Source organism: Arctopsyche grandis, chromosome 5, assembly GCF_051622035.1.
Source record: "Arctopsyche grandis isolate Sample6627 chromosome 5, ASM5162203v2, whole genome shotgun sequence".
Classification (NCBI taxonomy): Eukaryota; Metazoa; Arthropoda; class Insecta; order Trichoptera; family Hydropsychidae; genus Arctopsyche; species Arctopsyche grandis.
The window spans coordinates 2,039,465-2,059,708 of NC_135359.1; the positions used below are offsets into that span (position 1 = coordinate 2,039,465).

At 34.1% G+C, this 20,244-nt stretch overlaps 2 protein-coding genes across 3 annotated transcripts in view; one reads left to right on the forward strand and one right to left on the reverse strand.

Moving 5' to 3' along the window:
* Nucleotides 1-3,725: 3,725 nt before the first annotated feature.
* Nucleotides 3,726-6,113, forward strand: LOC143911668 (putative fatty acyl-CoA reductase CG5065). Its single transcript, XM_077430658.1, has 8 exons — nucleotides 3,726-3,997; nucleotides 4,130-4,378; nucleotides 4,439-4,584; nucleotides 4,763-4,872; nucleotides 4,954-5,158; nucleotides 5,227-5,454; nucleotides 5,531-5,794; nucleotides 5,897-6,113. The coding sequence occupies exons 1-8, from the start codon at nucleotides 3,761-3,763 to the stop codon at nucleotides 6,012-6,014; spliced, it is 1,557 nt and encodes a 518-aa protein (XP_077286784.1). The 5' UTR covers nucleotides 3,726-3,760; the 3' UTR covers nucleotides 6,015-6,113.
* LOC143911667 (uncharacterized) overlaps nucleotides 6,106-20,244 on the reverse strand; it is a 45,508-nt gene continuing 31,369 nt past the window's right edge. The window contains exons 1-4 of one of the 2 annotated variants that reach the window (XM_077430657.1): nucleotides 15,934-15,991; nucleotides 8,037-10,968; nucleotides 7,824-7,948; nucleotides 6,106-6,833 (exon numbers count right to left, since the gene is read on the reverse strand). In XM_077430657.1, coding sequence (XP_077286783.1) covers nucleotides 6,789-6,833; nucleotides 7,824-7,948; nucleotides 8,037-10,968; nucleotides 15,934-15,936 — 3,105 coding nt within the window. In that variant the 5' untranslated portion in view covers nucleotides 15,937-15,991 and the 3' untranslated portion in view covers nucleotides 6,106-6,788. Of the gene's footprint in view, nucleotides 6,834-7,823; nucleotides 7,949-8,036; nucleotides 10,969-15,933; nucleotides 15,992-20,244 lie in introns of those variants that run through there. The other variant, XM_077430656.1, reaches the window with a different exon arrangement.

The window sequence follows — 20,244 nt, forward strand, 5'->3', positions numbered from 1 at the left end:
AATTCAGTAAAAAAGAATTCAGTGATTGATAGTTTTGCGTTAATTGTGAATCGCTTAGTGAATACTGTATTTTCAATTACATTTTGATTAATTGTATGCACATTCAGCGAATGTGAATGGGTAATTAAAGGAATCTTGAGAGTTTTAACTGATCAAAATTTTGATAGATAATGTTATCTTAGCAATTCATCGATACTCTCCATACAAATTATACATATTAGCAAGGTAATTGGATTATTACGTACATTGCGATCGCTTACAAGACAATTTTTGCCATGAAAATTGCGAATACGGAATATTTGTCACTCGAGTTCTCGTTAGTATGATATTTATCGTTAGTATGATGGACTTTTCGGCTGCCAGGTGTTTCGTTATAGAGATTTTAGTGACTTTTGGGCGAGCGATTTGTGACCAATAATCACCGAATCATTAGCAAATATGTCAAAATTCCATACTCATGGCCTAGCCGAACGTTATTACTAGAGGTCGGAATCTGAAGGGGCCGGAAAAGTGCCGCCTATTGTTCCATTGTTGTAAATCCTTTGTAAAAAAGGTTCGGCAAACCTTTAACAATGCATTTACAATCTTTGAACAATAAACAGCCCCTTCAGATTCCGGGCTCTAGTTATTACGCCTTCGAATTTGTCGAATGTATCAATATATGTATGTATTTTTACATAAAGAGAAGCTTAGAATATCTTCATTTCATTGCTTCAAGTTGATAAAAGTATGGATATTTCATACATGAAAATTATCGCATGGCTGTTGGCATATTAAGTTATTAAATAATAAAAAATTAAAAGAAATGTGCCGGTCCTGTGTTCGATCCGCTCGCAGTCGAATTTTTTTCAAATACCGTTTAAATATATTTAATTTAATGTTTATATTTAATTAATATGAAAAAAATGGCAAAAACTACCTACCTACCTACCTACATATAAACAATATAAAACACCAATAGAAAAAATTAATTAATTAATTAAATGAATTTTCAATAGATGGCGCTAAATGCCCAAAGACTTAGTGCCGTCTATAAGCCTAGAGGAAATATTGGTAGCAAACAGTATATATAGAAGTTTGTTTTTGTTGTTATTATATTCGTATGTTTTGTTGGCATTGTTTTAGCTGTGACGTACATATGCATGTCGAATCGAAACGACTATTATAATACGGCGAGCGTTATCTTACACAGACACATACACAGTCAGACAAACAGAATAGCGATATTATATACCTATATATGTATGATATAGACCTTTGTCTGAATTGTGTTTTTAAACAACATTTGTTGGAATTATTAAATTAATCAAATGTGATGTCTTTTTTTTAATTTTGGGAAACATAATATACAAATATGACATATTGGAGTTTGTATAGGGGTAGAAAATTATCCGCACATTTGTTGATTTAACTTGCTCAGCCTTTTGGTTTTCCACACAGAGACCCTCTCGTCTTAGAGGAAACATTTGTACTGAGTTCAAATTGGGAAATGGAATTGATTGTAGAAAATGTAGAGGCACGACGAGAGGAGGGTACTAGCCGATGCTAATAACGATAGCCCGGCCCTCAAATTGGCCCATAATAATAATAAAAATAATAATAAAAAACGGGATGGGTCCATAGTAACAATATTACACCTGGGTCTGGTTCTTTCCTTGACGAATCTGCGTGTGCACCTTGGTTAATTGGTGAATCGGTTATAGTATGTTATACTATTAAGGTCTGACCGCACTATACGGCCGTCGACTGCTGCAGCGCGACACAACACGGCAAAGTTGATACAAAAGGCAACTCTGTCGCGTGACGCGTAGTGCGTTATATCTCATACAATTTCATACAAACAATATTTGGCCGCACGCTGCCGTTCGTGTCGCAGACGCATAGTGCGGTCAGACCTTTAAGAGATAGTATATCATATTTGATGATTTCAAATGGAAAACTGTAGATTTTCACGGCTGACAAATAAAAAAACAAACAAACGTTATTCTTTATGTAACAGCTTATACAGATGTACATACATACATGCATACATACTTATGTGCAAATACAGTTTTTATACTTCAAATTCGTAATTTTACAAATCAAATTCATCATTTTACAAATCAAATTTGTCGTTTTACAAATCGAATTCGTCGTTTTACAAAACGGATCCTCTATAATATTATCTATAAAATTCTCTATGCATAATAAAATGAATTGATTAATTTGATTTGCAACATGACGAATTTGATTTGTAAAATGAAGAATTTGATTTTTAAAACGACGAATTTGATTTGTAAAACGACGAATTTGATCTGTAAAATGAATAATTTCATTTGTAAAATGACGAATTTGAAGTTTAAAAACTGTATACAAATATGCACATACATTAAATATATATGAATGTATCTAGAAAAAGAGGTAAAGTTTTATCTATCATCATATACCTATATATATGATGATATCATATATAATATCGCTATTCTGTGTATCTATGATGATATTATATATAGGTAATATCTATGATGATATTATATATAGGTAATATCTATGATGATATTATATATAGGTAATATCTATGATGATATTATATATAGGTAATATCTATGATGATATTATATATAGGTAATATCTATGATGATATTATATATATAGGTAATATCTATGATGATATTATATATAAGTAATATCTATGATGATATTATATATAGGTAATATCTATGATGATATTATATATAAGTAATATCTATGATGATATTATATATAGGTAATATCTATGATGATATTATATATATAGGTAATATCTATGATGATATTATATATAAGTAATATCTATGATGATATTATATATAGGTAATATCTATGATGATATTATATATAGGTAATATCTATGATGATATTATATATAGGTAATATCTATGATGATATTATATATAGGTAATATCTATGATGATATTATACATATATATATATATATATATATATATATATATATATATATATATATATATATAGGTAATATCTATGATGATATCATATATAATAGTATATACGATATCATATATAATAGTATATATGATAAAACGTACGAGTATAGAAAAAAACTTCTATATATGTATATACTGTTTGCTACCAATGCTTCCTTTAGGCAAATTAGTCAAATGAGCATTTATTTAATTTATTAATTATTTTTTCTATTGGTGTTTTATATTTTTTATATGCAGGTATGTAAGTAGGTATTTTTTTTCATATTAAACAATTAAATATAAATATTAAATAAAATATATTTAAAAGGTATTTGAACAAAATTCGACCGCGTCTGGATCAAACACAGGACCGACACATTTATTTTGTTTTTTATTTTTGTTTTTTATTTGTTTTTTATTTAATAACTTAATATGCCAACACCCATGCGATGATATTTCATTGGGTACAAAACTATGTAGTTATATAATATTATTACTAAAATAATAATTGTGAAACAAAATAAAGGAGTCAAGTACTAATAAATAATGAAAAAACATATTACAAAACTCATCATTAGACCGGTTCTGGATAGTAATGAAAAACAATTAAATTAAATTAATTAAAAATAAATTAATTAAAAAAATTATCTGCTAATCGTTGCAAATGCATTTTGATTTACAAACAATGGATATATTTGACTTGTAAAATGTTGGCATAAGAATTATCATAATATGACATTCAGCGAACTGCAATTTGGTCTAATCATGTTTTTTAATTACAGTCGTTTGCTATCTGTTAATCAGTAAAGAACACGATGGCCCTACAAAATAATCAAACTTCACAACTTGCACCACCGTCGACAAATATATCAGTCGGCGACTTTTATAGAGGACAAAATATATTTATAACGGGTGCTTCCGGTTTTATGGGAAGAATTTTAGTCGAAAAAATTTTGTGGTCATGTGCAGATATTGGAAACTTGTACATTCTAATCAGATCAAAAAGGGGATCCTCTGCAAAACAAAGAATGGAAACCCTTTTTGATTCGCCGGTGAAATTATTAGACTATTTTCGACGGAATGCTTTTTCTTTATAAATACATATTAGCTATAGAAAAATTCTAATTAAAAAATATATATGTACATTGAATTTTAAATGTGTTATAATTTGTTTTTATTTTTAGGAATATAAACGAGTGCGGCTGAGAGATCCGAATATTTTCAAAAAAGTAATACCGATAGTCGGTGATATTTCCAAGCCTAATTTAGATATTAGTGATGATGACAGAAAATTATTAGAAGACTCGGTGTCCATTGTTTTCCACGCAGCTTCTTCAGTTCGTTTTGATGATTCCTTAAAAAAGGCTATTCTGATTAATCTAAGAGGAGCCAAGTCCGTTGTGGATTTAGTCATGAATATGAAGCATTTGAAGGTATATTTAACACATTTATTAAATAATAAAAAAATGTTCTAAACATTATTTATTTTGCAGGTTATGGTGTATTTTTCTACAACATTTAGCAATTTTGAAAGAGGAGTAGTTGAAGAGAAAGTTTACTTGTCAAATATTAAGTGGCAAGACATGATAAAGCTTGCTGAAACTTGCGATGAAAATATTATTAACCCGCTGACTGAAAAGTAAATTACAATTTTTAAGTAAAAAATGTCATGTTAGAAAAAAGGTTTTTACTCTTCGACAAGATATATTCTAACTAAAAGAAATTCTATGCCGAATCTCGAACCTTCAAAAGGCCTCGGCCACTTTTAATATATTATATATACACCCAAAAATCTAAATTGGTTTCTTAATTTTTAGAATTTTAGATAAGTCACTCAACACTTACACATATACAAAGTTTTTGACTGAAAATTTGTTCTATGAGTATTCGAAAAAATTTCCTTGCGTCATTTACAGACCATCTATAGGTAATATGAATTGCCACGGTATTTATATATGTATATCCAACTAATGTTGATTCAATCTTAACACTGTGTGTTGGATATCAGTGTGTCCAATAGTGAATGAACCGATTCCTGGATGGACGTATGGATCGCATGGACCAACAGCAATTTTTACAGGAATTATTTCTGGTGTTCTTCATTGTTTACATGGATACGGTGCAATAGTTCAGGATTTAATTCCCTGTGACTTTGCTATTAATGGAATATTGGTTGCTACTTGGTACAAATGCATAAGTAATATGAAGGACTGGTACGTATCTATTTTATCATAATTTAAAAAAGCTATTAACAAATGATTATATGTATGTATATTTGCAGTTTAGTGATTAATGGGTCCAATGGGAAAGCTGTCAATATTCCTATTACAAGCATAACCGGAACAACTATAAAAATTACTGAAAATAATGCTCCGAATAATATGTTATGGTATCCTTTTGTTTTTATGGAGAGAAATAGATACATGTATTATTTTATGATTTTATTCACTCATGTTATACCAGCAATTCTGGTAGACAGCTTGCAATATTTTTCGAAGAAAAAAGTCCAGTAATTAATATTTTTATATATGATTGTTACCTCGTATTAATTATTTATTTAAATAAATGCAATGATTGTGTTATAGACTGATGCGACTGTATAGAAAAACTTTCCATGCAAACAAACTTATTTCGAGAATTTTACTGAATGAAGTAACGTTTATTAATAATAACATTAAACAGATCATGAGTTTCTTAAATCCAGAAGACGCAAAGACTTACTTTTACAATTTGAACGAAATAGATCCAGATAAAGCAGTTTACGATTATATAATTGGCATAAAAAAGTTTTTCTTGAAGGATGTTATGGATATTGATGTTCAGAAAGCTGCCACTCGGAGATTCAAAAGGTTTTTGCTCTTATTACTAATGATTGGATTTGATTTTATCTATATACCTTATATTTTTATTATTATTTGATCTATATACCTTATTTCGTTTGTTATTTTTAGACTGTATTGGGCTCATCAGATCTTAAAAACGACTTTTATTTTATTGGCTGTGCTGATCGGATGGAACATTTTGGTCAAATTATTTTTTGACTACACAAAAATCCATCATTGGCTATAAAAAAATGTTTTTACTATAGTGAATAAAAATTAATGTAATGTGTGGTGTTTTAATTTGTAAATTTTTGGGGAAAATATTGAATAAATTTTATACATTGAGTATGAAGAGTTTTAATCATTAAAATATTTGGTTTTATCTTTAAAACATATTACAATTTGTAAAGTAAATCTATTATTTACTTGTTCAAAGAGACATATATGTATCTAATGATAACTTAAATACATATTTACATACATTTCCTAAATGATAACTTACATACGTATGTATTTACAAATAATTTTTACTTAAATCTACACACAAGGTATTCAAAGTCAAAGTCATGCCCAAATTGAAATAAAACTAAGCAATACTAAAATTAATTGACTTACATGAATTAAATACCGACATTTATTTCACACCATAGGTCGTGTAAAAATTGTTTAATTATCAAAAACAATAGTAAAAAATACATTAAATACAATAAAAAATATACATATGAATTCTTCTGTAAGTTTAAGGATTACATTCAATACTTAAAATATATATTTACAGCACTGATTTCATTACGATTGTCTCATCTATTTTAAATGTTATTATTGCACTTATAGTAGTAAGTCCACAATTAAATTAGCAAATAGCACAGTATTGATTTTGAACTTTCTTCTTTATCGTCTGTACTTAATATTATGGCAATATTTTCAAGCACTACGTATCACATTATTTTCAACATACATATATACACATTTTTTTGTCACTGGTATTTTATATACTTGTTATACTCTTTCCCACATAAAGTTATTTCCCCAGTTTGGATAAAGTAGATGGCGTGACTGCAGTTACCTGAAATCAATTTGAAAATCATGATTACTTTGCTTATTTATTTTTAATCTATACCAGGAAGGCCTAACAGGTAACCCCAATGCGGCTTCCTGGTCACACCCACAGAGACATATATGGTCAAATTCAGTAAATACATACCAATTAACATTCACCGCTTTGCTCAAAGCATTATATGCTAAACACTGATCTATTCTGCTGGTATTATATATTTAATTTTGAGCATTGGTGATTCAGTTTTACAGTTTGCTATTTAATTAACTGTTGGAATATATTTTGAAAATAGTTTTACTTAAATATTGCGATGTAATATAATTATGAAACTTGATAAATAACTAATTTAGTTTCATACGCCTATACATACGTAGATTTAATTAATCTATTGATATTGTGTAAAATTAGAAAGCTTACTAATATAAATATTTTTATGTCTCATATTACATTTCAGTTAGTCACTTGTATGTACATATATCAAACAGTATATGTAAGTACATTTTTTATATCTATTTTCTTCAAATGTTCTGTATTTTATATCATACTAGTGTTATGCCCGTTGATATTTGAATACAAGTGTTCAATTCCTTTCCAATGGATGGTTTTGGAAACGAATTGATAAATGAACCACACTGAGGCTATTGTCAAACACAACCTTGCGGTCAATTCGCATATACATATGTATGTGCATATCTAGATTATCAGGCCCTGATTTAGCTTTTTTAAACAATTCAGCGAAATTTGATATTGCTGAAAACTCGAAATTTGCGAGAAAATGGGTAAGATTGCCAATTTTTTGGAACCGTTTCAATGAAAATCAGATAAATTGGTAAACTCTGATAGTCCTGGAGTTCAAATCCAAAGTCTGGTCAGCAAAAACAGTGGGATTTGAACCCGTGACCACTCTGTTCAAAGCAATATATGCTAACCACTAGTCTATTCTGCTGGTTATTAATGACTTAAATGATAATAATCTTGTTTATAATGTTGAATAATCACCCTAGAATGTCCAGAATATGTATGAACAGATGACCCATCCGGTGGAGTGTAGGCTGTTACTGTAGACAGACCAAAGAAACCTTTGCTTGATCTAGATTCAGGCGTTGTTTCTTCTAAATTGTTTACTGAAAATAAATGGTTTATCTTTATTAGTTTATTAGTTTATTATTGAAAATATAAATTTCACATATATGCAAAAAAAAATATACTAACTTGATTGCAACCAACTGAAACTAGCCTTCCAATTATTGCCATTGTTAAATTTGTCATCTGAATACAGTTCTTTTTGACTGCCAGTTGGTCCAGGGGTCGGTCTTACAACGAATCTGGGCGATTTGAAAGATAGATTCTTCGATTCTCTTATCAAATTCTCTTTTGACTTTGACTCGCTGGCATTATTTACAAAAGAAAACGTAGAGTTTACAATATGCCACGGCTGTGGAGTGACGACGTATATCTTCTCTTTAGTCAAAGGAGATATGGAAGTTTGTACTGTTTCCCATGCAGGTTTTGTAGTAGTTTTCGGAACCACAGTAGTAGTTTCCATTTTAACAGAAGTCTTGCGCAATTCTTCCGTTGTGTAATAAATTGTAAACGGTTCTTTGGAGGTGGATTTTTGATGCGTATAATTTGCTTTCGGGACTGATGTTCTGTTGTACAAATTGGTTTCGTACGTGTATCGAATACTGTTTGCACTTTCGCTGTCTAAAAGTGAACCGTTCAGATCGTTTATTTTAGATAAGAACACTTGAGTTGGTTTTTTTTGCACGGGTGTGGTTGTCAAATACTCGTCTGGGATCTTTTTAGACCTTTTCAGGTGCGATGTGGTACTTGCTTTCTGCTGTCGTTTGTAAACCTTCGAATACTCCAAAGACGTCCATTCGTCGATATTTTGCTGCAATTTCTTCTCGTCGAAAGATATTTTATTTTTAATCGGTTCTAATAAATCTGTCGGTTTCGGTTTTTTGGGTTTGACGCTAGAAGTCTCGTAGCTGAAGGTTGTGTCGTTGTGTTGTGGTGCTGATGAAGCAATTATCTTTGATTCAGAGCTTTCGTGGTAGTCGATAAGAGCACTCGTCGTGTGCAGATCTTGCACTGAATTTTGATCAGACGTTGAAGAAGTTTGCACTTTCCTTCCATAATTTTTTTCAATGTCTCTGATCACTGGCACCCATCCAGAAGGTGAAACAACATTGTTGTTGGAATACCTGAATGGACTAGGTTGATTTTTAGTCGTGTACGGAATTATTATTTGAATTCTTTTGGGCTTTGGTGTCGTGTCGTTTATCTTTTCAATAACAGTTTCAGCAGGAGGTGGCCATTTACCTTCTACAACACTGTTTTCTAAATATCTAAATCCAGTGTTGGCTATCGACGACGATACATGGGTGTTTTGAGTCACTGGTTTTGAAGTCGTTGACTGTTTGAACAGCTCTGACTCTTTATGAGGCACACTTGGTTTCAAATAGAGGAATGGAGAATCTAACGATTGGAGTGTGTCCGTTGGGTAGGGCTTGTAAGTATTAGTATGATCGAGTAAATTAGAGTTATGCTCAGTATAATGATGTGAAGGAGTGGATGTCGGTATCGAACTTGGCTTATCTCCACTTGAAAATGTCTGGTCGATGAATGAATACGATATTGGAGTCAATGAGTGGATTTTAGAATTTGTCTCGACTGGAATTGGGGTTGGTAAAAATGGACGTTCACTTTTTATGGTGTCTCTTGTGACGAAATTGATCGATTCTTGATTTGTACCCAAATCATTGCCCCCAGAAGCTGCCGAGTATGAATCAAATGCATATGAGTCATTTTGCACGATGATCGGGTTTTTATTTAAATTTATATTATTACTTTGGACAGCACTGTCTGAGGGTTTATTGTTTTCATAGCTGTCTCCTTTACTGGCATCTATTTCTACTAATGGAGATTGAATAATACTGATTGGATAGTCTATTGAAGATGTGAATTCAGCTAAAGAAACGCTTGGTGATAGTTGATAGTTTTGGGTTGATTGCGAATTGCTCAAAGAACTTTGGCTGTAGTATGTGCTGTGATCTATTGGGTATTGAGTGCTGGAACTTACAGAATCGTAATGAAGTTTAGTGCTTGATGCATGATTGTTATTGTTAGTTTTCCAAGGCCTTGCATTGAATATAGGTGGAATAGGCACTGAGCTCAAATTTGGGAAAGGAATTGGTTGCAGAACGTGTACACCTCTACCATTATCGTATATGTTGTTAATTGCAGGACGAGAGGAATGTCCAGAATAGTTTGTGGATTTAAAACTAGATGCTTGTCCACGTACGTCTTTGTGTTGAGGCTTTGATAGCAATGGAACGTTGTTTGATTCCAAATTTTCGATTGTGTCTTTGTTGGAATATCTTCCGTCTTGGTTTCCGATTTCTTCTACGTCAAACTCTGGACTATATGGTTTTCTGTGTGGAGGCAATACTGGCAGTTCTCCACCATCATTAGTCACCGGTAAGGGTGTGTCGTATGTATTTGGTGGAATTGGTTTACCGTACGAATTTGTAATCGGTGGTTTTAAATTGTAAGTAGGACCATCTGACAAGTGGTTATGATCTCCGTTTGATTTTGGTGGTATGTATATATGATCTTGGGGTGGCAATAGAAGTTTTGAAGGTTCGCCTGTATTTTTTATCGGTGGTGTTTGGTATCTTATTACAGGTATCCACGGAAAGTGGTTACACAAGTTGCAGTTCTTCTTCTGTTGATTTTGTTGCAGTCTAATAGGTGGTCCAAATGATGGGGCTGGTTCTTGATTTGGATGAGTTGGATGGTTGGACGTTGATGGCACACTGTCAGAGCCCGTTGCAAATAACCAGCTGGAAACTTTTTGCAACATTGAAGGTTGTTCAGGCTCCTTCCAAGGAGCAGGGGGATACCTTTCCTGCGGTGGCATATAGAACGGTTGCCTCAGAACGTGCGGTTGTCTAAATTGGTGGTTTTGTCTTTGATATCTCTGGTTTGGGTGAGTAAACCTAAGGTTTGGAGGAGGTGGTGGAGGTCTGAGGATATCATCGTATGAATCTATCCTCGGTTGGGTCTTTTGTTTGTGCTGGGGAGCTTCTGTGGAGCAAGCAGCACTCACCAGGCTGAAGATGAGCAAAACTCCGACGACCTGGAAATGAAAACGTCTTTATTAGTTCAAAAGTGGCATTTGAGTTGAGATTAAATTCGCGTGGAGAAAGTGCACTTATGGAAAAAATAAAATAATAAAAAAGTTTTATGAACTCGTGCACGCGACGCACGTATACATACGTGCGTCATTATGGACCGTGCGAAAAGTACAATGCAGTGGTGTACTTATGTAGGTACGTACTGTCAATTACTCTCTAATAATGATTTTAAAAATCAATCATCTTTCATAGGAAGGCAAAAAGTAATGCATTGAATGACTCCGGGTACCGATTGTGGCCTACCGCAATTTTCTAGATTGAAAAACGCGCGAAAGCTTTTACTTCGTATAAAAATGTTGGCATTCTTTATTTGGTGTCATAAAATGACCACAAAATCAATGGTAAATATTAAAATGAAACATTTCAAGGTCGCGCAATAGCTTGATGTTCGAATTAGGTTAGTTTTTTGTACGAATTTTCAGATATGCATAAATAAAATACTTAAAGTTGATCTGATTTTTTCTTAAGCAATTTGATAGTAAATACAGTTTTCCATTCAAAATTTTCAATTTTATTTTGGCTATAAATAATACGGCAAGCTTTTTATAAGAATTTAAAAATAACAGTGTTCCATATTAACAATAATAAACTTTCAATTTCGGTTCGTATCTTTTTGACAATTATTAATATGAAGTCAAAGATTCAGTGACCGATAGTACATATCAAAGTATTTTTTTTTATTTATAGTTAGTGTATTTATAAAAGTGTATATTATATTATAATAGTGTTGTGCCCGTTGGAATATCATCGCATGGGTTATGGCATATTAAGCTATTAAAAAATTAATAGAAATGTGTCGGTTCTGTGTTCGATCCGCACACAGTCGTATTTTTTTCAAATAACTTTTAAATATATTTATATTTAATTGTTTAATATGAAAAAAATGGTAAAACTACCTACATATAAACAATATAAAACACCAATTTAAAAAATAATTAATTAATTAATTAAATAAATTTTCAATAGATGGCGCTAAATGCTCAGAGACTAATTTTCCTAGAGAAAACATTGGTAGCAAACAGTATATATAGAAGTTTTTTCCTTTCGTTATTAGATTCGTATATTATATTGTACGTTTTTTTGGCAGTGTTTTAGCTGTGATGTACATACATATGTAACATTTACATATGAAACGACTATTATAATACCGCGAGCGTTATCTTACACAGAAACACAGAATAGCGATGTTATATAATATATATATATGATATGTATATTCTGCTTTGTGACGATAAAAAGCTATGACGATTAAATTTTGGGTATATTGAAGACATGCCACGTATCTTTTTGCATTTATGGGAAAAAATAAATTTAGCATGTTTTAAATTTTGTACTTGAGACATACAGACATACATTCGTATGTTTTTCCAGGACATATATATGTTTCCAGCACATAGATATGATCGCATACGGAATGCGAACAGCGATATTACATATACATATATACAGGATGTATTAATACCAAAAAAAATCATAAATATGTAGGGCATTTTCTATATGTAGTAATCAACATACATACATACATAGATATATAAAGAAATCTAATATATAATTTCGAAACAGACTTTGTAACTATGTATGTATGTATGTATGTAAGGTTTGTTGGTAACATCGAAAAAAAATCAAAATTTCTATGACGACGATATCGAAATCGTTAAATATTATATTTTTTCGATTCAAATAAATTTAATAAAAAATCGAATGAATGTTTACTATTTAGATCGTTTTGACGCGTTTAAGCTGTTTATATTACAAATATCGAGCGAAGCCGGGTAATTTTTACAAACCTCCTTTACGTTTCACTTACGACTACAATTCAGGAAAAAAATTGCCTCTTATCCGATCGTTTTCATACTTTGCCATATTGCTCATTTTGGTCATCAATATAAGTAAATGGATCCTCCGCCATTACGATAGAGATAAAATATCGTTTAAGACGCGTTTGAAGTTTGCAAATTTTAAATCTGGGTGACGTCTATGTAGTCTCTAGTTTTATACATAGATGGCGGTAGTAAAATAAAATTATTGGTATTTTTATTCAAAATAATAATTTATATATCTTAATATTATATACAAAACTAAAAAAAGGTTTGTTTTTCAAAAACTTTTTTTACTATATATTTTTTTTTTTGTTAAAATTCTTATGCTTTTATTAATTTTTCGAATTTAGAAAAATCATTGAAAAACAGAACTTCACTACTAGTATTAAGAGGCAAGTTAAAGTTTATGTTTTGTTGACTTTTGAAATGTGATATAATCATTTCAGATTTTTTTTATTTTAATTTATTTGCAAACATCATAAATTTCTCAAACTTTAATAAACAATAAATAATAATGATTATGCTGCAAATTAATAATATAATATATTGCTTCAAAGTTACGTATATGTAAGATTGATTGCGGTTGATTGTGAAAACGCATACGTAAATAGGAGAGATTTTTTCATATCGATCCCATTGTCTCATGGAGTCAGCAATGATCGACATAAAAACCGTGTTGCTATAATTTTTCATTCAGAGAACGCCTTTGTTCGAATAAACTTGCGATTAAATGTATTAAAGTGTACTGTCAATTAACGAATGTCATAAGTTTGCCTGACATTATTCGAGTAGGAACCTATTCTAAAATAATTTGAGCTTATGTCATTAGTACAGATCGAATGGTAATTTGAATAATGACAGAATACGTAGAAAGTCGTATAGATAAATGATTTTCAAAATGCGTGATTGCATGTATGTATGTAAGGTCTCACACTTTCAATTCGACGACCCTAAATAGTGAAATTTGCACTAATTGGAGCCGGTAAATCGGTTTACTACTTTTTTTTCGGTTGCACATAAACTTGTTATTCGATTTTCATTCAAGTGAACGCGTTAATTATTTCCATCTGATTACATTTGGCTTCCTTCTGTATTGTGATTAGCTTCGATTGAAACACGCGATACTACATTTTCGTTTATAACGTGAATGAAACGAGTATAACGTAAAAAAAAAGTTGATTGACAGATTGGTAATGATAGTGAACTTCAATATTCGACTATAAATTCGATCTTCCTAATAGATTTCGGGTGTGAAAGCCAAACAAAAAACCCTTTTACTTTCCATTCAAGCGATCTAGTTCTGAATAGTATAGAAATAGCTTCGATGTACGTCAAATTTTAGATAGTATAGTAATATTCTATGATTAATTTTTACTTTTATCCATGTACGTACTACAAAAGATGAAGTTTTGTGATCGTGCGAAAATTTAAACTCGTTATTTTGACTGATTCGAACTCGGAATTGATCACTGATCACGTTTTCACGGTCTAGAAAAAATGTGTGTGTGTCTGTGAATTTTTAGGGATTTTTTTAACACCGTTCGTTCTATCACACTGAAACGTAGTATTGGCTACTGAAATGCTTATCGATACGACTTTAATTATTTTCAAATTTTTAAGTTGACCTGAAATGGTACCTCCCCTTTTTTTTAAGTTTTTGAATTCAATTATCTCCCAAACCGCTAACTGAATCGGACTAAATTTTTTGTACGTGTAATAAAAATAATAATGTTTATAATCTTATATTTTTAAATATTTTTATCTGAACCGGAAGTAGTACTTTTACTCTAGAGAATCGAGGTTTTTTATGTTTTTCTCAGAAACCTTTTGGTTTATTGAACTGAAATTTCATATCTAGAAGTTTAAGATCAATGCCAAGTTATATATAAAATTTGGTAAACATCCGTCAACCGGAAGTGGCAGTTTACTCTTGTTCGATTTTTCTTCTACTATTTTTTTCGACCCCTTAAACATGTGTGCCCTTCACGAAAAAATTCAAGTATAATTCTTGTATCAATGTGATGAAAATAAAAAATAATGACTTAATTTAATAAACAGGAAGTGAGATTTTTTCCTATTGGAAAAGTCGAAATGTTATGACCAAGATTTTTTCCACGCCCCTGAACGTATCAATCTGAAACTTTATATTTATATTCTTTATGTACTAATTTAGAGCTGATAAGATTTTGGTCAGAATTCGTAAGCCCCGGAAGTAGAATTTTTGTTATTAATCCACAAGAATAGTCGAATCGAAGTGGAATTTTATTTAATTCTCATATAAACACAATGCAATATATTATCTCTATTAATTCAATTCATTTTCGTGTAAATACGAGTAAATACTAGTACGACCTTTTAGCTCGCAATTTTACCGATTTAAAATTCAGCACACTTCCAATTAAACATTTTAAACGAAAATAAAAAATAGTGTGGCTAGAACACTATCCCAATAAACATGTTTCAATAGAAAATACTCAATATAAAATAGTATTAACAGTGGGAAAAAATCCCAAGTGAAAATACGTAGTTTTGACTTTTGATTCGAACTAGACGACTACTTAGAGAAATTTGAAAGCTGAAAAGTACTACAAATAAAAGATAAAATACCCGACTATAGATTCCAATATTTATATTGAACATAAAATTGTCAAATTTTGAGACATCAACCGAACAACACAAATATATAGAAAAATCGCGCGATTTAAAAAACACATATATCTCCGAATCTCGAGCCAATCAACATTTTTTATTACCAGATTCGTATTCACTGGGCATAGATCTATAAGAAAAGTCATATCTCGTCTCTGAACCAAAAAAAAAGTTGTCATTTGTCGAACAGTGTAATAAATCACTGGTAAAAATCCTATATTATAAAACAACGCTTTTTAACTGTACACACTAATACTAATTCACACAAACATAACCAAATAGGGGAATTCCCGAGTCGATTAGCCGTCGATTTTATGCAATGCGAATATTTGGCATATTGACATCGCTAACGAGTCGTTTCGGATGTTCAACGACGATGGGCTCGTGCTCGAGGGTCGTCCACAATGAGCGCTCTTTCCCACAGCTCGGGCCACTTACCATGGGAGCCTGGAGCCATTGTCTTCACGTGAATCTGGTCCAAGTTCCAAGTTTCACTGGCACAAATATGCCACAATTACGCCTCTTGGGCGCGTCCCATGCATATTCATGACACTGAGTTGCACCGCGACTGCACTCGGTCACCATTTGTCAAGGTTGCACTTCGCATCGATTCCCACAAGCCTCGAAGCCATCTCCATGACAGAATTACTACCAATGAAACTAGTGACAGGTCTCGGTGAATGTGATCTATCTTTCAGATTAAACAGGACTGTGGAGTGGACTCTTTGCCACTATATTTAAAAATTGAATCTTTTTCTTAAGCACTGGGTTAGAAGATTTCAGATCTTGGCCCTTGTCAACCTGTTCTCTATATATGTAATATCAATAATGAGAAAAGAAATTGCATCTCAGATCTATATAAACTAGTCTGGAACCAGCGGAATTGACTAGTGGTTAGCATATAATGCTTTGAACAGAGTGATCACGGGTTCAAATCCCACTGGCTTCTGGTCTCGGTGATTGCAATCTATCTTTCAGATTAAACATGACTGTGGAGTGGAATCTTTTTCTTAAGCACTGTGTTAGAATATTTCAGATCTTAACTCTTGTCAATCTCTACTCTACATAATATCAGTAATGAGAAAAAGAGATTGCTTCTCAGATCTATATAAACTAGTCTGGAACCAGCGGAATATACTAGTGGTTAGCATATAATGCTTTGAACAGAGTGGTCACGGGTTCAAATCCCACTGGTTTCTGGTCTCGGTGATTGTAATCTATCTTTCAATTTAAACAGGACTGTGGAGTGGAATCTTTTTCTTAAGCACTGTGTTAGAATATTTCAGATCTGAACTCTTGTCAATCTCTTCTCTACATACTATCAGTAATGAGAAAAATACATTGCTTCTCAGATCTATATAAACTAGTCTGGAACCAGCAGAATATACTAGTGGTTAGCATATAATGCTTTGAACAGAGTGGTCACGGGTTCAAATCCCACTGGTTTCTGGTCTCGGTGATTGTAATCTATCTTTGAGATTAAACAGGACTGTGGAGTGGAATCTTTTTCTTAAGCACTGTGTTAGAATATTTCAGATCTGAACTCTTGTCAATCTCTTCTCTACATACTATCAGTAATGAGAAAAATACATTGCTTCTCAGATCTACATAAAGTAGCCAAGAACCAGCGGAATAGACTAGCAGTTGGCATATAATGCTTTGAATAGAGTGGTCACGGGTTCAAATCCCACTGGTTTCTGGTCTCGGTGATTGTAATCTATCTTTCAGATTAAACAGGACTGTGGAGTGGAATCTTTTTCTTAAGCACTGTGTTAGAATATTTCAGATCTCAACTCTTGTCAATCTCTTCTCTACATACTATCAGTAATGAGAAAAAGACATTGCTTCTCAAATCTACATAAACTAGTCTAAAACCAGCAGAATAGACTAGTGGCATATATGTAATACTTTGAACAAAGTGGTCATGGGTTTAAATCCCACTAGTTTCTGCTGGCGAGACCTTGGATTTGTGACTCCAGGTCCAATCGTTTCGTATTAGAGTTTAACAATTTATCTGATTTTTATTGAAACGGTTCCAAAAAATTGGCAACCTTACCCATTTTCTCGCAAATCTCGAATTTTCAGCAATTTCAAATTTCGCTGAATTATGTAAAATGCTGCAAATTTACAAATTTGACCATTAATGTATCTGTGAATTTTAATTTAATGTATTTACTGAATTGTTTTAAAATGATGCAAATTTAGAAATTTGACAATAGATTTCTCTATTGATGTTAATTGTTATGTATTTACTTTGTATAATACTTGTATCAAATGTACAATGTTTCTAGCCACGAAGCCTCATTGGGGTAATATGTTAGGCCTTCCTGGTATAGATTAAAAATAAATATATGTATGTACTAGTGGTGCTACCCGGCTTCGCTCGGTTCCACTTTTGACGATCTCTTCCGTTTTAGCACGGATATAATAAAATTAACTTGAAATGGAAATGCAGTCTAGCAGTGAGAATACCGTCGAACCATGAAAAATATTTGTATTTCATCTGTGATTATATCTTAGCATTAAAATGAGATCAATATTATTAACAAAAAATTTATAAAAAAAACTGTGACTGTTAGAATAGACCTAAAAGGTATTTTGAATATTTTACCTACTTTATAGGCAGTAAAATGCTATTAAAATAGTTGTGTAAAATGCTTTTAAGCTACATGGTGTTATAAAGGTTCATTTTTCATCGACAAGTGTTGGAAAAACACGACATATTCATAGACATTACTGAATTTTGTTTAATTGATACGGTAACCAAGTAAACAATTAGTATTTATTCAACATAAGTTTTATAAACTACTAGCTGTATTACCCGGCTTCGCTCAGTGTTTATAATATAAACCGCTTAAACATGACTAAGCTAATTTAATTAAAAAAAAAAAAAAAATTTAAAAATTTAAAAAAAAAATAAAAAAAAAAATTAAAAAAAAATCAAAAAAAAAATCAAAAAAAAAAATAAAAAAAAAAATCAAAAAAAAAATTTAAAAAAATCAAAAAAAAAAAATCATTTTTTTTTTTTTGCCTTCTAGGGCTTCGCCCTCGGCACCCCCCTGAGCCTTTGCCTTCTAGGGCTTCGCCCCTCCACGCCCCATGAGCAATTGCCGTTTAGGGCTTCGCCCCCCTTAGTTAATGCCTTTTAGGGCTTCGCCCCTCCGCACCCCCATGATTAAATGCCGTCTAGGGCTTCGCCCCCCTTAGTTAATGCCTTTTAGGGCTTCGCCCCCCGCGCCCCCAAGATTAATTGCCGTTTAGGGCTTCGCCCCCCTTAGTTAATGCCTTTTAGGGCTTCGCCCCTCCGCGCCCCCATGATTAAATGCCGTCTAAGGCTTCGCTCCCATGATCAGTTGCCTTTTAGGGCTTCGCCCCCCACGCCCCCAAGATTAATTGCCGTTTAGGGCTTCGCCCCCCTTAGTTAATGCCTTTTAGGGCTTCGCCCCTCCGCGCCCCCATAATTAAATGCCGTCTAAGGCTTCGCCCCCATGATCAGTTGCCTTTTAGGGCTTCACCCCCCGCGCCCCCAAGATTAATTGCCGTTTAGGGCTTCGCCCCCCTTAGTTAATGCCTTTTAGGGCTTCGCCCCTCCGCGCCCCCATGATTAAATGCCGTCTAAGGCTTCGCCCCCATGATCAGTTGCCTTTTAGGGCTTCGCCCCCCGCGCCCCCAAGATTAATTGCCGTTTAGGGCTTCGCCCCCCTTAGTTAATGCCTTTTAGGGCTTCGCCCCTCCGCGCCCCCATGATTAAATGCCGTCTAAGGCTTCGCCCCCATGATCAGTTGCCTTTTAGGGCTTCGCCCCTCCGCGCCCCCATGATTAATTGCCGTCTAGGGCTTCGCCCCCCTTAGTTAATGCCTATTAGGGCTTGCGCCCCATGAGGCTGGGCCCCCCGGGCCCCCTTCGGGGCCCCACGGGGCTGCGCCCCTTGTGGCGCCCCCTTTTGAGCCCCATGGGGCTGCGCCCCATGAGGCTGGGCCCCCCGGGCCCCCTTCGGGGCCCCACGGGGCTGCGCCCCTTGTGGCGCCCCCTTTTGAGCCCCATGGGGCTGCGCCCCATGAGGCTGGGCCCCCCGGGCCCCCTTCGGGGCTTCACGGGGCTGCGCCCCTTGTGGCACCCCCTTTTGAGCCCCATGGGGCTGCGCCCCATGAGGCTGGGCCCCCCGGGCCCCCTTCGGGGCCCCACGGGGCTGCGCCCCTTGTGGCGCCCCCTTTTGAGCCCCATGGGGCTGCGCCCCATGAGGCTAGGCCCCCCGGGCCCCCTTCGGGGCCCCACGGGGCTGCGCCCCTTGTGGCGCCCCCTTTTGAGCCTCATGGGGCTGCGCCCCATGAGGCTGGGCCCCCCGGGCCCCCTTCGGGGCCCCACGGGGCTGCGCCCCTTGTGGCGCCCCCTTTTGAGCCCCATGGGGCTGCGCCCCATGAGGCTGGGCCCCCCGGGCCCCCTTCGGGGCCCCACTGGGCTGCGCCCCTTGTGGCGCCCCCTTTTGAGCCCCACGGGGCTGCGCCCCTTGTGGCGCCCCTGGCGGGGCCCCATGAAACTACTCGCTTTGCGCCCCCGCGGGGGTGAATCCATTGAAACGAAAAAAACAAATCGGCGCCCATGGATCGAAAAAAAAAAAAAAATCGAATCACGTGTAAAATTACAGCTAGATCTTTGATCGGTGCTATTAATTGCTATTTTTTTTAATATTAATATTCTTTCAGGATGAGAGGTATTAAAGTTGGTGTAATATAAATTGCCTCCAATTGG

Excerpts from the sequence above, each read along its gene's own strand:
- LOC143911668 (XM_077430658.1), top strand. The coding sequence starts at position 3,761 with ATGGCCCTACAAAATAATCAAACTTCACAACTTGCACCACCGTCGACA. Across the intron at positions 3,998-4,129 it reads AAACCCTTTTTGATTCGCCG|GAATATAAACGAGTGCGGCT; the intron begins GTGAAATTATTA and ends TTTTATTTTTAG. Across the intron at positions 4,873-4,953 it reads CATTTACAGACCATCTATAG|TGTGTCCAATAGTGAATGAA; the intron begins GTAATATGAATT and ends GTTGGATATCAG.